The 27,607-nt window shown below is 36.6% G+C and overlaps 1 protein-coding gene across 7 annotated transcripts in view; it reads left to right on the top strand.

Moving 5' to 3' along the window:
* The window catches only part of ikzf2 (IKAROS family zinc finger 2), a 120,123-nt gene that overhangs the window by 75,292 nt on the left and 17,224 nt on the right, over nucleotides 1-27,607 (top strand). For 5 of the 7 annotated variants that reach the window (XM_061971717.2, XM_061971715.1, XM_061971716.1 and 2 more), the window contains 4 exons: nucleotides 10,054-10,248; nucleotides 11,942-12,109; nucleotides 16,559-16,696; nucleotides 16,862-16,975. In XM_061971717.2, coding sequence (XP_061827701.1) covers nucleotides 10,054-10,248; nucleotides 11,942-12,109; nucleotides 16,559-16,696; nucleotides 16,862-16,975 — 615 coding nt within the window. The remainder of the gene's footprint in view (nucleotides 1-10,053; nucleotides 10,249-11,941; nucleotides 12,110-16,558; nucleotides 16,697-16,861; nucleotides 16,976-27,607) is intronic. The other 2 variants (XM_061971718.1, XM_061971720.2) reach the window with 1 other exon arrangement.

Below are 27,607 nucleotides of genomic sequence, written 5' to 3'. Positions count from 1 at the left end.
TTTGTAAATGTTTAGTGTTTTTTTAATGATGAAAAGTGCATCGTCCAGTTTATGCGACGTCATGCAAATTCACTTCCTTTTGCTTCGAGTAGCAATCGATCCCCCTGTCTAAAAGAGCACATCCTGAAGGTTTCATGTACACACATCTTAATTGCTCAGACAGTAATGTGACTTTTACCTTACTGAAAATTAATCTTAATCATCTCATAATGTGAATTCTTATTCATTTAACTATATTTATATATTTTATTTAACTATATATTCATGAGAGAAATATTATTTATTTATCAATGTATTTTTGTGTTACAAATTCAGGGACAGGAAGTGAACAGACACATGTAAGAAATTGCTTTGGAACGTAAAAGGGGTAGGATTAATAAGCTCTGCTTCTTCCTACCTCTTTTTGGACATGTTGTAACAAGAACATGGAAATAGGCGATATATCACATTGCAACTGTATGCATGTTGGAAATAAATCAAAACAATAACCTCAAAACCTAAAGAAAATCATTTTTTCTCAAAAGTTCTACTTGTTACACAAAAAAACGTATGCCGTATTTTACGGATTATAGAGTGCATCGTTATTTAAACCGCAGCCAATAAATTTTAGAAGAAAAATATATTTTTCCATACATTAGCTAATGATATACGTTGTAAAATGAGTTGTTTACACAGAAATATTTTGTAAATGTTTATTTACATGCCCTGATTGTGTCTGTAACACGGCAGTAAAACGGCTGATCAAACAAAACAGAAGTCATCGTCATGGACCCACTAGCTGCGAAAGCTAGCTGGCCAATCAGCTAAACAGACTCAATAACACCACGGTGACGTTTTGGTGAATTCACGAAACTGAAAGAATACAAAAAGAATGCTGTTGTAAGTTAAAAATATTAACACAGACACTTGTAAATGTGATAGCATATTAGCTAATGCTAACAATTCTAGCTTTTTTATATTACAGTAGCTCATACAAATATGCATGAAAACATTCCTACAGACATCACACCTGGGACGGTTTAGTAAATAAGAATTGTTTTAGTTGCTTGGAGTTATGAATGAAGAATCCATATGAGTCGAAACGCTATGGATGAAAAGTAGACAGAACGGCACGTGTACTTCCGGTTGAAAGCTCAGTCTAAACAGAAGGGCAGTGCAGCACCTGCAGTGAGCGAACTCGTCCAAAAGACGGCGCCATAGCACAAAAAACACACCTTTTTTTTGGTTTGCTTATGTAAAAAAAAATAAAAATAAATAAATAAATATATATATATATATATATATATACAGTGTTGGGACTAACGCGTTACAAAGTAACGCGTTACTGTAACGCCGTTACTATCGGCGGTAACTAGTAATCTAACGCGTTATTTTTTATATTCAGTAACTCCGTTACTACATGATGCGTTACTGCGTTATTTTGCGTTATTTTTTATGTAGTATCGGCTAGAAACTGAGAAGATCTGAGTGTCGCTGCTGAAGAGGCGACAAAAAAGAGGCGCGCCGCGCGCTGTCTGTGTGTACGTGTGTGTGTGTGAGTGTGTGTGTGTGTGGGGGAGGGGGCGTGTCTGTGTCTACTATCAAGACGTCATGGCGAACCCCGAAGCCGAGTTTCTTAAAATGGAGATATTTTCAGTACGTTTCTTTTATCGACCACAAAGAAAAGAACATTTTAGCTGAATGTAAGTTTCAAATATGCTGAAACAGCGACAAAAACAACATGCTTCGACGAAGCTAGTAAAGAGACACACTCACCTCCACCTCCAACAGCGGCTGGATTTTAACGAGGCACTGCACACGTGAAGGTACACACACTCTGTCAATTCTCTTATATACTCTTTCATTTTAAACTTTTAGAGTGTTTGATTATCACATCACTCTAAATGTTTAGACTATAAAGTTCACAAACCTAAAGAGGGATACTAGTGGGCCAGGCTAATATTTCCTTTTCTCTAAACTAAGTGGGGAAATGTGTAGAGTGTTCTGGGCTTCAGACATGATTTTATTTCAGAATTCCTTGAGAAAACGCCTGGTTAGGCTTTATGTATGTAGTGTGTGCCTTTCTTGTTTTACAGCTATGTTGTTATTATGCTGTTTGTTACTTATGTATGTTAAGTTGCAGCTATTTAAAATAGTTTTGTCAATTTGTTCTGGTCTGAAACAAATTGGCCCTTTAAAACATATCTTTGTCTTTGTGTGTTGTATGTAGAGCACATTGCTTAGCAGAGTTCAATGATGCAAATGCATGTCAAGTTGAACAACAGATTGTATTATTCTCCAGTGCAATAACAGTACTAAAATTAAGGCTAAAAGGGCATTAAATGGGGCCTTAAAAAAATTAAAAAATATATATATAAGTAACTAAATAGTTACTTTTCACAGTAACGCATTACTTTTTGGTTTAAGTAACTGAGTTAGTAACTGAGTTACTTTTGAAATAAAGTAACTAGTAACTGTAACTAGTTACTGGTTTTCAGTAACCAACCCAACACTGTATATATATATATATATATATATATATATATATATATATATATATATATATATATATATATATATATATATATATGTATATATATATATATATATATATATATATATATATATATATATATATATATTGTCATGACTTGGTCCTGGGGTTTAGTTTTTCTCGAAGGCAACGAAACCAAACACTTGCACAAAGGCAAAAACTATGAACAACAAAAAACACTAACTGTGGCAATAATAAACAAAACTTACTTGGCATGGACAAAAAGGAGCAGCGTGAACGATGGACATGAAAAAAGAGTCAGAAATGTGCAGAGCATAAATGTGGGGATGTCACCAGAAAGACAAACTGAAAAACAATGAACTTAAATACTACAGACATGATTAACCAAAACAGGCGTGTGACTCAAAACGTGAAACAGGTGCGTGACGTGACAGGTGAAAACTAATGGGTTGCTATGGTGACAAACAAGAGTGCACGATGAGTCCAAACGTGGAACAGGTGAAATTAATGGGTAATCATGGAAACAAGACAAGGGAGTGAAAAGCCAGAAACTAAAAAGTCCAATAACTAAACAAAACATGACTAAGACAAAACATGATTACACAGACATGACATATATATATATATATATATATATATATATATATATATATATATATATATATATATATATATATATATATGTATGTATGTATATATGCATTATGGCCGTCAGCGAAGAAAAATACATGAATCGCTCGATAAGCCGCAAGATTGAAAGCGTAGGAAAAAAGTCTGAAATGTACGGTACATGGAACCATGTTAATCGTTTGATTAGTTTGAGAAGCAGCAATAAATAGCGCTGTTACATTTGTTAAATAGTCCTCAGTTGACCACTCCAAACAATCCATTCGGTCAGACTGGAGGAGACAGATATAAAGATGCAAGGTCTGCTCCTTGTTGCCAGGATACGGCCCTGAGCATGAGGCTGGTTCATAAAGTTTTGTCCGAAAGTGAAACTGTACTCTGCAAGCGCCGTGAATGTACAAAAGCTTTGTTGAAATATCTAAAGACCTAATTTATTTTGACACGACAGCATGCTATCTCAACTCTTCTGTTCGACCTCTGTTCAACTGAGTAAAGCTCCAATAGCCCGGGGGGACAGCTGAAGGATGTTGTGAAATATGAAGATGTAGTTCAACTCAACATGTTATTTTTGCTGTTGTAAAATCCCAAAACAGGATGATCTGGACGAGTACGTTTTTTATGTCCATTATCTACTAAGCCCCCTTTGCTTCATCCACGGCATTTCACACCGGAGGCAACAAGTGTTTTACAGACTCTACGCCACGTATAGACCACATTATATAACGTGGGAATAGCAGAATGCTCTAATCAAGGTCACCTGCGTAAGTGGAACAGATGAAGATTAGCATCAAACGCAAGGCAACAGGGTAGTTAGTAGGGGTGCAGAATGTATCTTACATTTTTGTTTCACAGCTGAAACACTTGTACAGCCACATTTTTATTGGAATCAAAATATCTTTTTTTTTTTTTTTTTTTTGATAATAGTCGAGACTTTTTTAGGCCATCTCCATGCAACCAGAAGGAACTTTTCTAACCTGTAACCCAGGGGTGCTCATTACGTCGATCGCGAGCTACCGGTCGATCTCGGAGGGTGTGTCAGTCGATCACCAGCCAGCCATTAAAAAAATAGTCCTAAAAATGAGCGATCATAAATCTTCACTATGACGTCACTTTCGTCACTTGATTGACATTCACGGCACCCGAGGGTCTTCTGAGATGACGCCGGCTGCTGCCAGCTCATTAAAATGACCGACTGGAAGGCGAGAAACACTTTATTTCAACAGACTCTGGCGCCGTACCTGTCGTCAAAACTCCAAAGACCGACTGCACAGTTGCACAATAAAAGCGCTTCTTCATCCTGCCTGCGCTACCAAAATAAGAGTCTCAGAAAGCTGGCGTGCACAAGCTAGCAAGCTACGGAGTTTGCCGACAATGTATTTCTTGTAAAGTGTATACAAAGGAGCACGGAAGCTGGATAAATAAAATGCCAAAAACCAACCACTTCCATGTGGTATTGGACAGAAAGGAGGACTTTTTTTCTCCTCCATTCGAAAATGCGGACCTTATCAGCACTACTGTCTGATTCCAATCAATGCAAGTCATCACAATCAGGTAATTCACCAACTTATATTCTTGTCTTCATGAAAGAAAGGAATCTATATGTGTTAAACATGCTTGTATTATCTCTAAACACTTTTAACTTATTAACAATATTAACTATATGTGTTAAACATGCTTGTATTATCTTTAAACACCTTTAACTTATTAACAATATTAACTATATGTGTTAAACATGCTTGTATTATCTTTAAACACCTTTAACTTATTACCAATATTAACTATATGTGTTAAACATGCTTGTATTATCTTTAAACACCTTTAACTTATTACCAATATTAACTATAAGTGTTAAACATGCTTGTATTATCTTTAAACACCTTTAACTTGTTAACAATATTAACTATGTGTTAAACATTCTTGTATTATCATTAAACACCTTTAATTTATTAACAATATTAACTATATGTGTTAAACATGCTTGCATTATCACTAAACATCTTTAACTTGTTAACAATATTAACTATATGTGTTAAACATGTTTGCATTATCTTTAAACACCTCTAACTTAACAATATTAACTATATGTGTTAAACATGCTTGTATTATCATTAATCACCTTTAACTTGTTAACAATATTAACTATATGTATTAAACAAACTTGTATTTTCATTAAACACCTTTAATTTATTAACAATATTAACTATATGTGTTAAACATGCTTGTATTATCATTAAACACCTTTAACTTGTTAACAAAAACATATATTTCATAAATAAGTAAATATAAATTATATATATATGAATGAGGTAGATCCCCACGACTTGATCAATTGAAAAGTAGCTCGCCTGCAGAAAAAGTGTGAGCACTAATTTATATTTACTTATTTATGAAACATTTGTTTTTGTTAACAAGTTAAAGGTGTTTAATGATAATACAAGCATGTTTAACACATATTGTTAATATTCTTAATAAATTAAAGGTGTTTAATGAAAATACAAGTTTGTTTAATACATATAGTTAATATTGTTAACAAGTTAAAGGTGATTAATGATAATACAAGCATGTTTAACACATATAGTTAATATTGTTAAGTTAAAGGTGTTTAAAGATAATGCAAACATGTTTAACACATATAGTTAATATTGTTAACAAGTTAAAGATGTTTAGTGATAATGCAAGCATGTTTAACACATATAGTTAATATTGTTAATAAATTAAAGGTGTTTAATGATAATACAAGAATGTTTAACACATAGTTAATATTGTTAACAAGTTAAAGGTGTTTAAAGATAATACAAGCATGTTTAACACTTTTAGTTAATATTGGTAATAAGTTAAAGTAGTAGCGCTTTTATTGGGCAACTGTGCAGTCGGTCTTTGGAGTTTTGACGACAGGTACAGCGCCAGAGTCTGTTGAAATAAAGTGTTTCTCGCCTTCCAGTCGGTCATTTTAATGAGCTGGCAGCAGCCAGCGTCATCTCAGGAGACCCTCGGGTGCCGTGAATGTCAATCAAGTGACGAAAGTGACGTCATAGTGAAGATTTATGATCGCTCATTTTTAGGACTATTTTTTTTAATGGCTGGCTGGTGATCGACTGACACACCCTCCGAGATCGACCGGTAGCTCGCGATCGACGTAATGAGCACCCCTGCTGTAAGTGTTGTACGTGCATACAAATGTTTTAAATTATATTTTTGCCCAAGGTTATATTTCTCTTTTGTTGGGAAGAATTGTTGTACATTCTTATGTAGCAGGTTATAGTTTGTTTTGTGCATAATTTCAGCTGTTTGCAAGTGCACCAAATCATTAAATTATAAATATTTTTCTTATCGTTACTTCGGTAAAGATTATACATCGATAAGGGTTTAGAAATCTCAAGCTATTCAAATAATGTATTAATGTGTTTATAATGTTACTGACATATGCATAATTGAATAGTAAAGGCATCTATGTTTTTTACAATGTGTTATGTTGCCTGGATCTCCTGCGGGATCTGACAAAACTGTTAATTGTGTGAGAACATCCATTATGTGCAAAACTACAATCTCCAAACACACACACGCAATGTCTCGCCCTCATCGTTGGGCCCATGTGCAATGCTAAGAAGGCGCTATAAACGACACTCCCTCTCTCCCTGGAGACAGCCAGGAGGAACCAGACCAGCCTGTTTCTCTATTTTTTTTCTTCCACATTGTGTCAGTCCATCCTAACGCTGCCTACACTGGCCAGTTTTACCAAGTCCTGAATTCAAGTCAGCTAATCAGCAAATCATGCACGCTGTCTTAACATTCTAACATTCTCACGGTATTCTTCGGATCATAGGGCGCACCGGATTACAAGGCGCATTAAAGGGGTCATATTATGATTTTTTTTTCTACATTTAAAACACTTCCTTGTGGTCTACATAACATGTAATGGTGGTTCTTTGGTCAAAATAGTGCATAGATTATGTTTTAAAGACCATCTTCAAGTCGTCTTCTGACCGTCACTTCAGGATGTTTTGTGGGCGGTCTTACGTGGCTCCACTTCGACAGCATCTTCTCCCCGTCATCTTTGTTGTAGCTTTTAGTGCTTCCATAGCGAGTCTACGGACAGATATAAATTAGAAGTGTGCACTACTTTGTAACAGAAATGGCAACAGCGGAGGATGAATGACCCACAACAAAAAGATAGAGAAAAAAAAAGAGCATATTGACTACAGTGCGGACTACAATGGCGGACGCGGGCAAGTTTCAGGACTTATGCAGATCCCAAATACACATCAGCAGGTACCAGAAGGGAAGAAAAGTTGGTTTTGCATAATTTTGTGAAACAAATTGCCAAATGTCTTCTAATAAGTGACATTTTGGGGTCCTTATACACACACCATATTAATACCGTATGTTGAAGCACAGTACGTCTGACTACTGTAGCTGTAATGCGCCGACAATCCTTTAAACGGTGCGGCTTCGTAGCTTTCCAAAGTCGTACTAAAACATTTTGACGGATTGAGCGCTGTGTGTAATGTTCTACAAACCCTGTTTCCATATGAGTTGGGAAATTGTGTTAGATGTAAAGATAAACGGAATACAATGATTTGCAAATCATTTTCAACCCATATTCAGTTGAATATGCTACAAAGAAAACATATTTGATGTTCAAACTGATAAACATTTTTTTTTTTTTGCAAATAATCATTAACTTTAGAATTTGATGCCAGCAACACGTGACAAAGAAGTTGGGAAATGTGGCAATAAAAACTGATAACGTTGAGGAATGCTCATCAAACACTTATTTGGAACATCCCACAGGTGAACAGGAAAATTGGGAACAGGTGGGTGCCATGATTGGATATAAAAGTAGATTCCATGAAATGCTCAGTCATTCACAAACAAGGATGGGGCGAGGGTCACCACTTTGTCAACAAATGTGTGTGCAAATTGTTGAACAGTTTAAGAAAAACCTTTCTCAACCAGCTATTGCAAGGAATTTAGGGATTTCACCATCTACGGTCTGTAATATCATCAAAGGGTTCAGAGAATCTGGAGAAATCACTGCTAGTAAGCAGCTAAGCCCGTGACCTTCGATCCCTCAGGCTGTACTGCATCAACAAGCGAAATCAGTGTGTAAAGGATATCACCACATGGGCTCAGGAACACTTCAGAAACACACTGTCAGTAACTACAGTTGGTCGCTACATCTGTAAGTGCAAGTTAAACTCTCCTATGCAAGGTTAAAACCGTTTATCAACAACACCCAGAAACGCCGTCGGCTTCGCTGGGCCTGAGCTCATCTAAGATGGACTGATACATAGTGGAAAAGTGTTCTGTGGTCTGACGAGTCCACATTTCAAATTGTTTTTGGAAACTGTGGACGTCGTGTCCTCCGGACCAAAGAGGAAAAAAAACTTTCGGATTGTTATAGGCGCAAAGTTGAAAAGCCAGCATCTGTGATGGTATGGGGGTGTATTAATGCCCAAGACATAGGTAATTTTACACATCTGTGAAGGCGCCATTAATGCTGAAAGGTACATACAGGTTTTGGAGCAACATATGTTGCCATCCAAGCAACGTTACCATGGACGCCCCTGCTTATTTCAGCAAGACAATGCCAAGCCACGTGTTACATCATTGTGGCTTCATAGTAAAAGAGTGCGGGTACTAGACTGGCCTGCCTGTAGTCCAGACCTGTCTCCCATTGAAAATGTGTGGCGCATTATGAAGCCTAAAATACCACAACGGAGACCCCCGGACTGTTGAACAACTTAAGCTGTACATCAAGCAAGAATGGGAAAGAATTCCACCTGAGAAGCTTAAAAAATGTGTCTCCTCAGTTCCCAAACGTTTACTGAGTGTTGTTAAATGGAAAGGCCATGTAACACAGTGGTGAACATGCCCTTTCCCAACTACTTTGGCACGTGTTGCAGCCATGAAATTCGAAGTTAATTATTATTTGTAAAAAAAAAAAAAATAAACTTTGTGAGTTTGAAGATCAAATATCTTGTCTTTGCAGTGCATTCAACTGAATATGGGTTGAAAATGATTTGCAAATCATTTGGCCCTGCGATGAGGTGGCGACTTGTCCAGGGTGTACCCCGCCTTCCGCCCGATTGTAGCTGAGATAGGCTCCAGCGCCCCCCGCGACCCCAAAGGGAATACGCGGTAGTAAATGGATGGATGGATGTATTCCATTTAGATTTACATCTAACACAATTTCCCAACTCATATGGAAACGGGGTTTGTATATTCTCAATTAAATATCAAAGGTTTGGGCTTGCTTGCTAACCATAAACATGGGGCGTCAACCTGTAGTTCACACCTATCTCTTATGTGTGACTGCCATCTACTGATCACACTTGTCTTTACACCATGTACCAAATAAAAATTGCTTTGAGGTTGGTGAGCACAACCAGAATTAATCCGTTGGCGCAAATGAAAAGATTTTAAGTGAGTTTTATAGTCCAAAAACTACGGTATGTCTTTTGTCTTCTGTCATTTTTGGAGAGTTAAGGTAAACAGTGTACACTACGGGTTTGAATCGTTAGGCACCGAATGATTCCGATCCCTGGGGTGAAGATTAGATTCAGAAGCGATTCGCGTTTCAACACGATTTTTAGATTCAAACCAATTTTCGCAGTGTATTATTTAGTATAATGATCACAATGAAGCAGGTTACATGTTAGAAAAGATCCTTCTGATTGCCTGGAGATGGCCTGAACAAAAAATGGATTCCTATCCAAAAAATAAAATAATAAAAAAAATGTTTTTTTTACAAATAAATATTTATATATATTTTATTTATTTATTTATTTTATTTTATTTATTTTTTTTGTTCGTTTTTAAAAAAAATTATAAACTGATTAGGAACCGAAACGAATAAGAATCGCGACCTGACTGTGAACCGATGTTTTTGTGCAGCCGTGGTGTAAATTGTCCTTTGTTTTGTGTCGAAGAAGTGCCTGAAAAGCAGATCAAGCAAGAAGAAGACACACACGAGGAGGCTGATAACAGAAGCCCAGCGCATGAGGACCAAACAGGAGAAGAAAGGACATCTGTTGGGGAATCCATCGGTGGGAGCCCAAACAATGCAGCGGACAGTATGTCTGGACAAAGTATGACCTCGGAGGCACTCAATCGACAACCAAACGGTATTGGAAATAAACAAAACAAAACAAGTGTTTTTTCCCCATCCTTAAAATAAACCATTCGTCATATGTTGTTAACATAGGGTGTGGAACTTTTTGTTTGGTTGTCTTCTTCCAAGACAATGGCTTAGAAATTATTATCAGGGAAAAATATCCCTGGAATCCCCCACAACCTGTTCCAACTGCTGCCTTGACAACTCCGGTTGTCACAGCATAGGATCACGTTTTGTCATTTCCAACCGACTGCTGATCAAATTTTTTTCTGCACAGGCAACAAACAAATACTACTTGTTGACGATTATTGCAACGTAGAGTTGTCCCTCACTTACCTCTGATAAGTCCTAAAGAGAAAGAGATGATGCAGTATTGTCGGCTCACAGATGCTACCTGGTGGTTGTTTGAGCACATTGCAGATAAGTTATCCAAGCCCCAGTCCTTAATGCACAGGTGTCAAAACTCATTTTGGGGTCTTTATACACACATCATAATAATACCCATATGTTGAAGCAAGTACGTCTAACTACTGTGGCCGTAATGTTCTGTGTTCCATCAAGCGGTGCGGCTTTGTATCTTACCAAAGTCGTACAAAAACATGTTGACAGAGCGTCGTGTTTAATGTTCTATATTTTCAACATCAACGTTTTGGACTTGCTTGCTAACCATGAACAGGGGACGTCAACCTTTAGTTCACATCATTTGACGTGTCCCGTGAAAGCCTGGAAATAATGTGCATTAATGAAGTACTTCATTTTTTTTTTTACTAAATATATTTATTACTACTATAGATATATCCATGTATAATTTTTTTTTTTTGAGAGAGAAAAAATACATGTACTGCATGTTATTGCATATATTCTTATTCAGTATTATCTAATAATGTAACAAATATTATATTATCATACATTACATTGTTTTCTTATGTAATTATTTGTAATAAAAGTGTTGTTCATGTTAATAATCTATTTTTAGTTACATTTGTTGGAAAGTAGTTGCAATCTGTAATAATAATGAACTATTTGTTTTGTGTTTCCTAATATTGTATTAAAACATATAAATAAAATAAATAAATAAAACGTTTTTTGTTCAATAAAATAAATATGTAATCAAAGCAAATTATTCATTAAATTGTACAGTCTAAAAATGACAACATTTTTTACAGTAAAAAAAACATTTTTCAATTACAGTAATATGCTGTAAAGAAAAAAAAATCACACCATAAATTCTACTATAAAATTCTGGCGATTGGGCTGCCAGTCTACAGATTTATGAGAGTACATAAAACATATATAATGATCAAATACATAGGCAATTGCCAACCTCATATCCATGAGGTTCGAAACAACTGCGATGTGGCCCTCAGTGAAAACGAGTTCGACACCCCTGCCTCAATGCTTCAGTCACACGTAGGATTCTCACAGGAATAAAGCAAAAACTGCATATTTGTGTTTTTTACTGAATTGATTACCAGAGACACACCACTGTACACTAAGTACACTTGTACAGTAATGAAAGCCAATGAATACACTACATGTGGCAAACACATACTGAACAGTTTGTTGTATGTGTTTCCATGCGGTTACCATGGTTACCTTATACAACGCGTCTCTCTTCCAAGACAATTACATGCGTTATTTCATGTCTGCACCTTTCTTTGCCTTGTTGTTTGCTAAAAGACGTGTATTCGTGCCCCGTTAAGGTGACCGGCCTTTCCAGTGCAACCAGTGTGGCGTCTCCTTCACTCAGAAGGGGAACCTGCTGCGACACATCAAGTTGCACACGGGCGAAAAACCCTTCAAATGTCCCTTCTGCAATTACGCCTGCCGCCGCCGTGACGCTCTCACGGGTCATCTTCGCACTCATGCTGGTAAGACTCTTCCTCCCTTTTGTGACGAACTCTCAACTTTTTTTTTTTTTTTACTTCTGCAGTCCTCTTGGACAAATATGAAGCCCCTAAATACAACATTTTAATTATGTACTGTGCAAACGTCTCAGGCTTTCATTGGATCAGTTGAGTCTTAGTGGCCATTTTCGCGTACAACAATAAACATCGTAAAACAATAAATCATAGAAGTCGAGCTCGTTGTGGCAGTTATGGCTGCCATCAGTCTGTAGCCTGTAACAATATAAACGTGCCAATGCATCTGATTATTAAATGCATTTTAAACGTAAAAAAAAAAGTAAAAGTATAGTCAGAAGAAAATATACAGTGTTTTTTTTTTTTTTACAATATATTACGGTACTACTGTTTCATATGAAAAATAAATGACAGCTGAGTTGCCAACATTTTACTGTAAATTTGACGGTAATTTTTACAACATTTTACTGTAAATGGAAAAACAGTACCACTTTTTTTTCATCTTAGATGAGCTCAGGCCCAGCAAAGCTGACGGCGTTTTTGGGTGTTGTTGATAAACGGTTTTCGCCTTGCATAGGAGAGTTTTAACTTGCACTTACAGATGCAGTGACCAACTGTAGTTACTGACAGTGGGTTTCTGAAATGTTCCTGAGCCCATGTGGTGATATCCTTTACACATTGATGTCGCCTGTTGATGCAGTACAGCCTGAGGGATTGAAGTCACGGGCTTAGCTGCATATGTGCAGTGATTTCTCCAGATTCTCTGAACCCTTTGATGATATTACGGACCGTAGATGGTGAAATCCCTAAATTCCTTGCAATAGCTGGTTGAGAAAGGTTTTTCTTAAACTGTTCAACAATTTGCTCACGCATTTGTTGACAAAGTGGTGACCCTCGCCCCATCCTTGTTTGTGAATGATGGAGCATTTCATGGAATCTACTTTTATACCCAATCATGGCACCCACCTGTTCCCAATTAGCCTGTTCACCTGTGGGATGTTCCAAATAAGTGTTTGATGAGCATTCCTTAACTTTATCAGTATTTATTGCCACCTTTTCCAACTTCTTTGTCACGTGTTGCTGGCATCAAATTCTAAAGTTAATGATTATTTGCAAAAAAAAAAAAAATGTTTATAAGTTTGAACATCAAATATGTTGTCTTTTAGCATATTCAACTGAATATGGGTTGATATTGATTTGCAAATCATGGGGACAGGTTGATTGGCAACACTAAATTGGCCCTAGTGTGTGAATGTGAGTGTGAATGTTGTATGTCTATCTGTGTTGGCCCTGCGATGAGGTGGCGACTTGTCCAGGGTGTACCCCGCCTTCCGCCCGATTGTAGCTGAGATAGCCTCCAGCGCCCCCCGCGACCCCGAAGGGAATAAGCGGTAGAAAATGGATGGATGGATGTATTCCGTTTATATTTACATCTAACACAATTTCCCAACTCATATGGAAACAGGGTTAAATGTCTAATGATAATGTCAATGAGGGATTTTTAATCACTGCTATGTTGAAATTGTAAATAATATTTATACTGTTGTTGATAATATTCATTTTTGTTTCACTACTTTTGGTTTGTTTTGTGTCGTGTTTGTGTGTCCTCTCAATTGCTCTGTTTATTGCAGTTCTGAGTGTTGCTGGGTCGGGTTTGGTTTTGGAATTGGATTGCATTGTTATGGTATTGCTGTGTATTGTTTTGTTGGATTGATTCATTAAAAAAAAAAAAAAAAAAAAAAAAAAAAAAAAAAAAAAAATGAGAATCGATTCTGAATCGCACAATGTGAGAATCGCGATTCGAATTCGAATAGATTTTTTCCCACACCCCTAATATATATATATACACACCCACACCCACACCCATATATATATATATATATGATTTCATTTAAGTATTTAGTAGCTGAACGTACACACATTACGTTTGGTAATTAAAATCAAACTCGAGACGGAGCACGGGCCAGACTTTTTATTTAAGTTGTTACGTCTCACTGGCCGTAGTTTGGTCATCTCTGCTTTGGACAGAGATGGAGGCCCTTTAAGAGACAGAAGCGTGGTTGTAGCAATGGTGTGACGAGACAAGCAAAGGTTAGACCGTGACTCATGGTCATAATGATTGCTACTTGTTGATTGTGCTGTCTGCTATAGAATCATCTAACTGCAAAAGCTTTGTTGCTAGGAACCAAGGACATGTCTATTTTGTCAAACTCGCTTAGGAGGAATTGTGTTGCTTGAACGTGTCATCTGTTGCCCACTTTCCCACCAGAGAGGACATGTCTAAACTCAAGTGTGGTGTCATCTGTAGCTTTAGGAGTTACTCACACGGATGTTTGGTTGCTTGTGTGAGTTTGGGACCGTGTGGTTTTATGTTTCATTTTGTAAGTTGCTTGTAAAATGAGACCTGCTTGCTTATCCGTCAGCCAATCTTACCAATTCTATACTTCCAATGGTTTATGAACAGTTTGGACATCATTAACATTTGTGTTGAGGTACTTTTGTCCTTAGAGTGTGTGTCGTCGGTTATAAATGTAGTATAAGCCTTGTGCTATTTGCATGATTAAGAATAACATCTGAAAGATTTCATAACCAAGGTCTATAAAATGGTAACTAGAACCTGTGAAATTGCATGTGAATGCTGTATGCGCGAGCTAAACTGAAGCCTTTGCATGCAGACACGTAATGCGACAAGTACCAAGTGATTTGAAAAAGGATGGATATATATATATATATATATATATGTATATATATATACCGGTATATATATATATATATATTAGGGATGGACAAAAAAAATCCCAGAATCGCAATCCTTATCTATTATGATTTTAATTCAAAATTTTCCAATTTTCATTTAATTTTTTTAATTAAAGGATATTGCAGTATATCAGGGACTTAAAAAAAATAATATATATATATATATATACATATACACATATACATACATATATATATATATATATATATATATATATATATATATATATATATATATATATATATATATATATATATATATATATATATATATATATATATATATTTATACATATACACATATACATATATATATATATATATATTTATACATATGCACATATACATATATATATATATATATATATATATATATATATTTATACATATGCACATATACATATATATATATATATATATATATATATGTGCATATGTATAAATATATGTATATATATATGTATATGTATATATATATATATATATATATATATATATATATATATATATATATATATATATATATATATATACAGTGGAAGAGTGGCCGTGCGCGACCCGAGGGTCCCTGGTTCAATCCCCACCTAGTACCAACCTCGCCATGTCCGTTGTGTCCTGAGCAAGACACTTCACCCTTGCTCCTGATGGGTGCTGGTTAGCGCCTTGCATGGCAGCTCCCTCCATCAGTGTGTGAATGTGTGTGTGAGTGGGTAAATGTGGAAGTAGTGTCAAAGCGCTTTGAGTACCTTGAAGGTAGAAAAGCGCTTTCAACAAGTACAACCCATTTATTTATATATATATATATATATATATATATATATATATATATATATATATATATATATATATATATATATATATATATATATATATACATGTGTATGTACATGTGTATATATATGTGTACATATTATATTAATATAATTTAATAAATAAATAATTGATAATGAATTTAATTGGATATTATGAGTATGTGAGAGTTCGACTTTTACCTTGTTTACTTCTGTGACAACCTCCTTAAAGTTTTGTTATCAGTCAGAAATCTCAAAGCAGCTAAAGTGCAGTAAACAGGTGTGTAATAAGTGTGGAAAGTGTTTTGCATTTTTACCATCATGCTTTGTAATGGGTGTAATTCTGAATTATTTTTATGGTGCATGGACGTCTTTTTATAATATCCACAAATTGTATCATATTGTGTTATGTGTGACCATGTCTGTTGGTATTTTTATTTTTTTTGCACCATGACTCCGGAAGGTTGTTTGCATTGGGTCATATAAGTAATTGCTGTGCTTGTGAGCTGTCATGACATTATAAGTTGTCATGGCCAAAATTTACTTATGCTGTCCACAAGATGGTGGCAAATCAGCAGCAGCTTAAAAAATGTACTTTTGAAATATAAATTGCAATTTCCCTGCGACCAGATTGCTTATTAAACTCATGACGTCTCGCGGGCCAAATTGAAGACACCCATGGGCCGTAGTATGGACACCCCTGCTACATAACGACTGTTGCTGTGTTCAAAGTTGAAATTGCCACCAAACACATTTTAAGACACTCTACTACCAGCTGGCGGCTAAGGTGGATAGTGCGACCCCCCCAATTTGTCACGTTTCATGTGTCGGGTAAATTGCGACAAATGAGGAATCCCCTTCCTACTGTAAAATATATGAATATGCTCTCTTCTGAATGTCTTCCTTTTAGTTGGCAAACCACACAAGTGTAATTACTGTGGGCGGAGCTACAAACAGCGCAGCTCGCTGGAGGAGCATAAGGAACGCTGCCATGGTTACCTGCAGAGCATCGGCTTGGAGCCGGCCACCAACACCAGTTCTTACGCAGGTAAGTTCCTCAAACTGAAACCTTGCAAAGTCCATTTGACACAAGGCAGTAAACGTGTTTATAAAGCATAATATGTCTTTAAACGTTGTATATTGGTAGTCTTTATGAATACAGAAATATTTTCATTCCTTGCTGTTCACTAAATTATATATATTTTTTCCCCAGGTGACGTTCCTAAAGATCCGAGACCCATGACAACGTTTGATCGGCCTCTTGTTATTGAAAGACTGCACAGTAATGTTGGGAAGAGGAAGAGCACCACACCCCAGAAGTTTGTGGGTGGGTAGTTACATAACACGGCCATGACATGACACACACATTCTCATTTATTACTGTCTTTTAGAAATATAAAAAAAAATAGCATTTTTAGATTAATCATGATTGTTATTTGTAACGATTCTTAATCGATTAAAAACATCTAAATTAGTTTTTACATTTAAAAAAAACTGTATTAATTGGTCCTGTCCAGCCACTCAGACAAATCACATTGTTGATGTAGATCAGGGGTGCTCATTACGTCGATCGCGAGCTACCGGTCGATCTCGGAGGGTGTGTCAGTCGATCACCAGCCAGCCATTAAAAAAATAGTCCTAAAAATGAGCGATCATAAATCTTCACTATGACGTCACTTTCGTCACTTGATTGACATTTACGGCACCCGAGGGTCTTCTGAGATGACGCTGGCTGCTGCCAGCTCATTAAAATTACCGACTGGAAGGCGAGAAACACTTTATTTCAACAGACTGGCGCCGTACCTGTCGTCAAAACTCCAAAGACCGACTGCACAGTTGCACAATAAAAGCGCTTCTTCATCCTGCCTGCGCTACCAAAATAAGAGTCTCAGAAAACTGGCGTGCACAAGCTAGCAAGCTACGGAGTTTGCCAACAATGTATTTCTTGTAAAGTGTATACGAAGGAGTACGGAAGCTGGACAAATAAGATGCCAAAAACCAACCACTTTCATGTGGTATTGGACAGAAAGGAGGACTTTTTTTCTCCTCCATTCGAAAATGCGGACCATATCAGCACTACTGTCTGATTCCAATCAATGCAAGTCATCACAATCAGGTAATACACCAACTTATATTCTTGTCTTCATGAAAGAAAGGAATCTATATGTGTTAAACATGCTTGTATTATCTTTAAACACCTTAACTTGTTAACAATATTAACTATATGTGTTAAACATGCCTGCATTATCTTTAAACGCCTTTAACCAGAGGTGGGTAGAGTAGCCAGAAATTGTACTCAAGTAAGAGTACTGTTACTTTAGAGATTTATTACTCAAGTAAAAGTAAGGAGTAGTCACCCAAATATTTACTTGAGTAAAAGTAAAAAGTATGTTGTGAAAAAACTACTCAAGTACTGAGTAACTGATGAGTAACATACACACACATATCATATATATATATATATATATATATATATATATATATATATATATATATATATATATATATATATATTTATATATACAGTATATAATTTATATTTATTTATTTTGCCGTTTTTGTTTACATGTTAAAGGTGTTTTAATGAATATACATGCATGTTTAACACATATAGATTCCTTTCTTTCATGATGACAAGAATATAAGTTGGTGTATTACCTGATTCTGATGACTTGCATTGATTGGAATCAGACAGTAGTGCTGATAGCGTCCACGTTTTCAAATGGAGGAGAAAAAAGTTCCTCCTTTCTGTCTAATACCACATGAAAGTGGTTGATTTTTGGCATCTTATTTGTCCAGCTTCCATATTCGTTTTTATACACTTTACAAGAAATACATTGGCGGCAAACTCCGTAGCTTGCTAGCCTGTTTGCGCTGGCTTTCGGAGACTCTTGTTTTGAAAGCGCAAGCGCGATGGAGCGGCACTTTTATTGTGAAGACAGGAACTGTGCAGTCAGTCTTTAGGCTTTTGACGGGATGTACGGTTGAAATAAAAGGGTCTTTTTTCCTTCACACTTTTGATTGATTGACTGAAACTTTTATTAGTAGATTGCACAGTACAGTATATATTCTGTACAATTGACCACTAAATGGTAACACCCCAATAATTTTTTCAACTTGTTTAAGTCAGGTCATGTGACCGCCTGGCTCTGTTTGATTGGTCCAACGTCACCAGTGACTGCATCTGATTGGTGGAACGGAGTGAACGTCACCAGTGACTGTATTTGTTGAAACGCAGGCACTATGAAGGTCTGTCTGACAGACCAAAACAAACAAAGCGTGCATTAACAGATCGATAAAAAATAGTAGCGAGTAGCGAGCTGTATGTAGATAAAAGTAGCGGAGTAAAAGTAGCGGAGTAAAAGTAGCGTTTCTTCTCTATAAATATACTGAAGTAAAAGTAAAAGTATGTTGCATTAAAACTACTCTTAGAAGTACAATTTATCCCAAAAGTTACTCAAGTAGATGTAACGGAGTAAATGTAGCGCGTTACTACCCACCTCTGCCTTTAACTTATTAATAATATTAACTATATGTGTTAAACATGCTTGTATTATCATTAAACACCTTTAACTTGTTAACAATATTAATTATATGTATTAAACATGCTTGCATTATCTTTAAACACCTTTAACTTATTACCAATATTAACTATAAGTGTTAAACATGCTTGTATTATCTTTAAACACCTTTAACTTGTTAACAATATTAACTATGTGTTAAACATTCTTGTATTATCATTAAACACCTTTAATTTATTAACAATATTAACTATATGTGTTAAACATGCTTGCATTATCACTAAACATCTTTAACTTGTTAACAATATTAACTATATGTGTTAAACATGTTTGCATTATCTTTAAACACCTTTAACTTAACAATATTAACTATATGTGTTAAACATGCTTGTATTATCATTATTCACCTTTAACTTGTTAACAATATTAACTATATGTATTAAACAAACTTGTATTTTCATTAAACACCTTTAATTTATTAACAATATTAACTATATGTGTTAAACATGCTTGTATTATCATTAAACACCTTTAACTTGTTAACAAAAACATATGTTTCATAAATAAGTAAATATAAATTATATATATGAATGATGTAGATCCCCACGACTTGATCAATTGAAAAGTAGCTCGCCTGCAGAAAAAGTGTGAGCACCCCTGATGTAGATGATCTATATCTGCTGTACATATTTACTTTAGAAAATATAAGTTTTGGATACTTCTCTTGTTGCCTTATTTGTATTTGACTTTATTAAATGTTTAGGAAACATGCTTTTATACAAAACCAGTTTTCTTTAAAATAATATAGAAATTGATCAGATCTGTGTATCTATATTATGGAGGAATGTAGTTAATCATAGAATTGGCATCCTATGTTATTAAAAAAGTATAGATTTCGAATCGAGAATCGATTCTGAATCGAATCGTTACCCCCAAGAATCGAATCAAATTGTGTGGTGCCCCAAGTTTCACAACCCTACCGTCTATGTTTGGCAAATACTCCAAAACATCTCATTCGGGATTAAATTAGCTATTAGTTTTCTCAGCCCAAACAATAGCAAGTTACCTCGAAACATTCAAGACAAGCAAACAAATACATGACGGTTATGTTTTTTGAGGTGTCAAATTTGAAGGGGAACTGCATTATTTCCAGAATTTTGCCAATTATTCACGATCCTTATGTAAGACAAGAACACACATTCTTTGTGTATGCATGCTAACTCGTAAAATATGGCAAGTACAAGGTGGCTAACAATGCAGATAACGGGAGTACACTATTTCGCCCATAAAATCTTCTAAAAAAACATCCAAAAACCGCCAACGATACTCCATTTATATGTCGTGACCTGAATATTAACCAAGTTTTAGCAATATTGTTATTATAAGCGCTAACGCAGAAAAAATATTTTTTGCAGCGCCGTGATCACAGAGAGCTAACTGCTGCTATATTGATATATTGAGCTGCTTCATCGCCTCTAAGTTGGTGAAAGTTAATTCTAGATTGTAAATCATGCCTCTCACCTGGATAGTAGAAGGTTGTGGAAATAAACCCACAAGTTGGTCAACTTTGACATACAACTTAAAGCCAAATATAACGAGAAAGACACTAAAAAACACCTTTTTTTCAACCCTTTGTGAGGATTATGATGAATTGTTCATGTAAAGTGGAAGATATAAACATCCCATCAGTCTTTTGTATATATATATATATATATATATATATATATATATATATATCGTTTGTATATCTTGTTTAGCACTAAGCAATACTGCTACATGATGCTTAGTGTTTGACTAAAGCTGCATCTGTTTAGCACACAGCTTCTAAAACTTGTAGATCATCCTCCTTATATTCAGGCTCAAAAATAGAAGTTTCTGGATCATCATCAAAGTAGTCTTTGTTGTCTCTCATCAAGTCTGCCATGATTAGTAGTGTTGTGGGATAGTGAACGTTATAATGCATCTGTAAAGTTAATCTGCCGCCATATGCTTAAAATGATGAAAATCTGTACAAAACCCAAAACCAGTGAAGTAGGCACATTGTGTAAATGGTAAGAAAAATAACAGAATACAATTGTTTGAAGATCCTTTACAACTTATATTTAATTGAATACACTGCAAAGACAAGCTAATTAATGTTGGAACTGAGAAATGTTGCAAATAATCATTAACTTAGAATTTAATGGCAGCAACAAAGTTGGCACAGGGGCATGTTTACCACTGTGTTACATGGCCTTTCCTTTTAACAACACTCAGTAATTGTTTAGGAACTGAGGAGACCAATTTTTTAAGCTTTTCAGGTGGAATTATTTCCCATTCTTGCTTGATGCACAGCTTAAGTTGTTCAACAGCCCGGGGTCTCCGTTGTCGTATTTTAGGCCTCATAATGCGCCACACATTTTCAATGGGAGACAGGTCTGGACTACAGGCAGGCCTGTCGAGTACCCGCACTCTTTTACTATGAAGCCACGCTGTTGTAAAACATGACTTGGCATTGTCTTGCTAAAATAAGCAGGTGCGTCCATAAACAAGACGTTGCTTGGATGGCAACATATGTTGCTCCAAAACCTGTATTAATGGTGCCTTCACAGATGTGTAAGTTACCCATGCCTTGGGCACTAATACACCCCCATACCATCACAGATGCTGGCTTTTGAACTTTGCGCCTATAACAGTTCGGATGGTTATTGTCCTCTTTGGTCCGGTGTACACAACGTCCACAGTTTCCAAAAACAATTTGAAATATGGACTTTTCAGACCACAGAACACTTTTCCACTTTGCATCAGTCCACCTTAGATGAGCTTGGGCCCAGCGAAGCCAGCAGCGTTTCTGGGTGTTGTTGATAAATGGCTTTGGCTTTGCATAATATAGTTTTAACTTGCACTTACAGATGTAGTGACAAACTGTAGTAACTGACAGTGGTTTTCTGAACTGTTCCTGAGCCCATGTGGTGATATCCTTTACACTCTGATGTCGCCTTTTGATGCAGTACCGCCTGAGGGATCGAAAGTCACGGGCATTCAATGTTACGGCAGTGATTTCTCCAAATTCTCTGAACCTTTTGATGATATTTTGGACCGTAGATGGTGAAATCCCTAAATTTCGAGAAATGTTGTTCTTAAACTGTTGGACAATTTCACAAAGTGGTGACCCTCGCCCTTGCCACATGCTTGTTTGTGAATGACTGAGCGTTTCATGGCACCGACTTGTTCTCAATTAGCCTGTTCACCTGTGGGATGTTCCAAATAACTCTCCCACGGCGTGGCGCAGTGGTAGAGTGGCCGTGCGCAACCCAAGGGTCCCTGGTTCAATCCCCACCTAGTACCAACCTCGTCATGTCCGTTGTGTCCTGAGCAAGACACTTCACCCTTGCTCCTGATGGCTGCTGGTTAGCGCCTTGCATGGCAGCTCCCGCCATCAGTGTGTGAATGGGTAAATGTGGAAGTAGTGTCAAAGCGCTTTGAGTACCTTGAAGGTAGAAAAGCGCTATACAAGTACAACCCATTTATCATTTATAAGTGTTTGATGAGCATTCCTCAATTTTCTCAGTCTTTTTTGCCACTTGTGCCAGATTTTTTGAATCATGTTGCAGGCATCAAATTCCAAATGAGCTAACATTTGCTAGAAAAACAAAGTTTCTCAGTTCCAACATTAAATATCTTGTCTTTGCAATGTATTCAATTGAATAAAGGTTGAAAAGGATTTGCAAATCTACTCAGTGGCCTGGTGGTTAGAGTGTCCGCCCTGAGATCGGTAGGTTGTCATACCAAAGACTATACAAATAGGATCCATTACCTCCCTGCTCGGCACTCAGCATCAAGGGTTTGAATCGGGGTTAAACTCACCAAAAATTATTCCCGGGCACGGCCACCGCTGCTGCCCACTGCTCCCCTCACCTCCAAGGGGGTGAACAAGGGCATGGGTCAAATGCAGAGGACAAATTTCCCCACACCTCGTGTGTGTGTGACAATCATTGGTACTTTAACTTAATTTAACTTAACTTTAACAAATCATTGTATTCTGTTTTTATTTACGAATTACACAACGTGCCAACTTCAGTGGTTTTGGGTTTTGTAAATATTACATGTTTCTATCAATGTTACTACATTACATGTATACTTACAGCGTGTATACAAAACAATGATGGAGGTTTTTGGAGGTTTTCTAGAGGGCTTGGCCTATTGGTTCTTTTGTTAGATGGCTTTTGCTAGCGTTTATTTACGAGTAAGAATGCATTAAAATACAAACCCCGTTTCCATTTGAGTTGGGAAATTGTGTTAGATGTAAATATAAATGGAATACAATGATTTGCAAATCATTTTCAACCCATATTCAGTTGAATATGCTACAAAGACAACATATTTGATGTTCAAACTGATAAACATTTTTTTTTGTGCAAATAATCATTAACTTTAAAATTTGATGCCAGCAACACGTGACAAAGAAGTTGGGAAAGGTGACAATAAATACTGATAAAGTTGAAGAATGTTCATCAAACACTTATTTGGAACATCCCACAGGTGAACAGGCAAATTGGGAACAGGTGGGTGCCATGATTGGGTATAAAAGTAGATTCCATGAAATGCTCAGTCATTCACAAACAAGGATGGGGCGAGGGTCACCACTTTGTCAAGAAAAGCGTGAGCAAATTGTTGAACAGTTTAAGAAAAACCTTTCTCAACCAGCTATTGCAAGGAATTTAGGGATTTCACCATCTACGGTCCGTAATATCATCAAAAGGTTCAGAGAATCTGGAGAAATCACTGCACGTAAGCAGCTAAGCCCGTGACCTTCGATCCCTCAGGCTGTACTGCATCAACAAGCGACATCAGTGTGTAAAGGATATCACCACATGGGCTCAGGAACACTTCAGAAACCCACTGTCAGTAACGACAGTTGGTCGCTACATCTGTAAGTGCAAGTTAAAACTCTCCTATGCAAGGCGAAAACCGTTTATCAACAACACCCAGAAACGCCGTCGGCTTCGCTGGGCCTGAGCTCATCTAAGATGGACTGATACAACGTGGAAAAGTGTTCTGTGGTCTGACGAGTCCACATTTCAAATTGTTTTTGGAAACTGTGGACGTCGTGTCCTCCGGACCAAAGAGGAAAAGAACCATCTGGATTATTATAGGCGCAAAGTTGAAAAGCCAGCATCTGTGATGGTATGGGTGTGTATTAGTGCCCAAGACATGGGTAACTTACACATCTGTGAAGGCGCCGTTAATGCTGAAAGGTACATACAGGTTTTGGAGCAACATATGTTGCCATCCAAGCAACGTTACCATGGACGCCCCTGCTTATTTCAGCAAGACAATGCCCAGCCACGTGTTACATCAACGTGGCTTCATAGTAAAAGAGTGCGGGTACTAGACTGGCCTGCCTGTAGTCCAGACCTGTCTCCCGTTGAAAATGTGTGGCGCATTATGAAGCCTAAAATACCACAACGGAGACCCCCGGACTGTTGAACAACTCAAGTTGTACATCAAGCAAGAATGGGAAATAATTCCACCTGAGAAGATTAAAAAATGTGTCTCCTCAGTTCCCAAACGTTTACTGAGTGTTGTTAAAAGGAAAGGCCATGTAACACATTGGTGAACATGCCCTTTCCCAACTACTTTGGCACATGTTGCAGCCATGAAATTCTAAGTTAATTATTATTTGCAAAAAAAAAAAAAGTTTATGAGTTTGAACATCAAATATCTTGTCTTTGTAGTGTATTCAATTGAATATGGGTTGAAAAGTATTTGCAAATCATTGTATTCCGTTTATATTTACATCTAACACAATTTCCCAACTCATATGGAAATGGGGTTTGTAACATAAGGATTGCGAATGATCAGAAAATTCCATAAAAAGTGCAGTTCCCCTGTAACCCATGTGGTCAATCACAGAAATGTCATGCATGAATCACTTATTCAATTAAACTTTTTTTGTAAAACAATTTAAAAACTTGTGGACCAAAGCGCTGTACAGAATAATTATTAAAATACATAATGAAAGGCAGAGAAACTAAATAACTAAACATGTTTGGTAATGGAATTGCATGTGTCTTTTAAAATCATTTTCAATTATTTCAACAAGGGACGGCGTGGCGCAGTGGAAGAGTGGCCGTGCGCGACCCGAGGGTCCCTGGTTCAATCCCCACCTAGTACCAACCTCGTCATGTCCGTTGTGTCCTGAGCAAGACACTTCACCCTTGCTCCTGATGGGTGCTGGTTAGCGCCTTGCATGGCAGCTCCCTCCATCAGTGTGTGAATGTGTGTGTGAATGGGTAAATGTGGAAGTAGTGTCAAAGCGCTTTGAGTACCTTGAAGGTAATTTACTGCGATTATTCATGATTAACATACTTGCCAACCCTCCCGGATTTTCCGGGAGACTCCCGAAATTCAGCGCCTCTCCCGAAAACCTCCGGGGACAAATTTTCTCCCGAGAATCTCCCGAAATTCAGGCAGAGCTGGAGGCCACGCCCCCTCCAGCTCCATGCGGACCTGAGTCCGCTTTCCCACAATATAAAGAACGTCTACAATAAAGCAGCCCGTCTGCCGTAAACAGCAATGTTGTGACACTCTTAAACAGGACAATACTGCCATCTAGTGCATTTGATGAAAGCACTTTTGTGCATGCCACACAGCAATGCATCATCAGAGAGGGTGTTCAGCATGGTTAGAAAAATAGTGACAGAGAATAGAACAAGGATGGACAATTCAACCCTTAACTCAACAATGAGTAGATGAGTGTTATGTGTGTGTATATGTGTAAATAAATGAACACTGAAATTAAAGTATTTCTTTTATATATATATATATATATATATATATAGCTAGAATTCACTGAAAGTCAATTATTTCTTATATATATATATATATATATATATATATATATATATATATATATATATATATATATATGAAATACTTGACTTGGTGAATTCTAGCTGTAAATATACTCCTCCCCTCTTAACCACGCCCCCGCCCCAACCACGCCCCCCGCACCCACCCCCCACCCCCCGAAATTGGAGGTCTCAAGGTTGGCAAGTATCCTCCAATGTAAATTATTACAGTGTCATAAAACCACTGTAATTAATAGCAGTGAATTCCATTGGATTGTTTTTTATAAAATACGTATTATCGGGACGTTACTTTTTCATTTTTAAAAAGCATGTTACCATTGTCCTGCTTTGGGGTGCCGAGCACTGATTACAATGATTTTTACTTCATGTCAATGGACGACGTGAAGTGTTTTGAGCTAAGAGCACCCTCACAGAACCAAATCAGCTTGTCAGTTGAGGTACTACTCCATAATGACCTAGAATTGATTGTATTACAATATTTGGAGTGACTTTGTGGGCACCTCTCCCGTCAGAGCTTTGCATTTAGCAAAAGTTTTGCCCCAGGTTTTGCAAACAGGAATTCTAACCTCAAGCGACATTCCAAAGTTCTTATCCGACATGTACACCTTCCCACATTTCTGGAATGTAGCAAGAAAATCAGGATGATGATGCAAGGCTTGTCGTGGCAAACAATCTACTAAGCATCACATTTATATATATATATATATATATATATATATATATATATATATATATATATATATATATATATATATATATATATATATATATATATATATATATATATATATATATATATATATATATATATGTATATGTTATTTTGATATTACTTGTATATCTTAAAAAACCTATTTGCTACAAATGTTTCTAATCTCAACTCAATGAGTATAGCAAAAAGAAAGCAAATGTGAGCAAAACCTAAAATAGTTAAGTTTTTACCAAAGACAACAATCAGCACATACACAATGTTGACAACTATAGTTATAAGTTGATAAACAATCATAAATTAATCTTTCAGCACGTACACAATGTTGACATCTAAAGCAGTGACGTGCAGTCACTAGAGGCAGGTAAGGCAGGGCCTCACCTGCCATCATGTAAAAAGAAAAAAAATTAATTAAATTGTTATATGTATGCAGTGATTATACTATAAAGTTATTTTCCATTTAACTTCACCAGTTTTAGATTATTTTTATTCAAAATCGCTGAATTTTCACATTTGCCGTTCAAATACTGAGAAGAGACGGTGCGGTGAACAGCAGCCAGTTGAGGCACGTCACTCAGTGCCTCGACATGGACGGACTCGGCTAACTGCTGGTCTGCTGTGCAGTGAGACTGTATTGCTATATGAAAAATATTATACATTTCCATAGTTTAGTTAGCTGAGGTATATAATGTACAGTGTATTTTGTCATCAACTGTATGTGTGTAACGTATTTCTTGTGCTGAGCAATCATAAAACGGCTGCAAAAGACGCACTGGCTGAGGCTCCAGTAGCCCCGCCGTAGAATTGTTATATCAACTAAAGCCCACACTTAAACTTTCCAAGTGCAAGATTGAATCTATTTAAAAAAGTTATTT

The sequence above is a fragment of the Nerophis lumbriciformis genome, linkage group LG13 (assembly GCF_033978685.3).
Source record: "Nerophis lumbriciformis linkage group LG13, RoL_Nlum_v2.1, whole genome shotgun sequence".
Classification (NCBI taxonomy): domain Eukaryota; kingdom Metazoa; phylum Chordata; class Actinopteri; order Syngnathiformes; family Syngnathidae; genus Nerophis; species Nerophis lumbriciformis.
The sequence above is the reverse complement of the archived record's forward strand: the minus strand, read 5'-3'. Positions and strand labels throughout refer to the sequence as shown.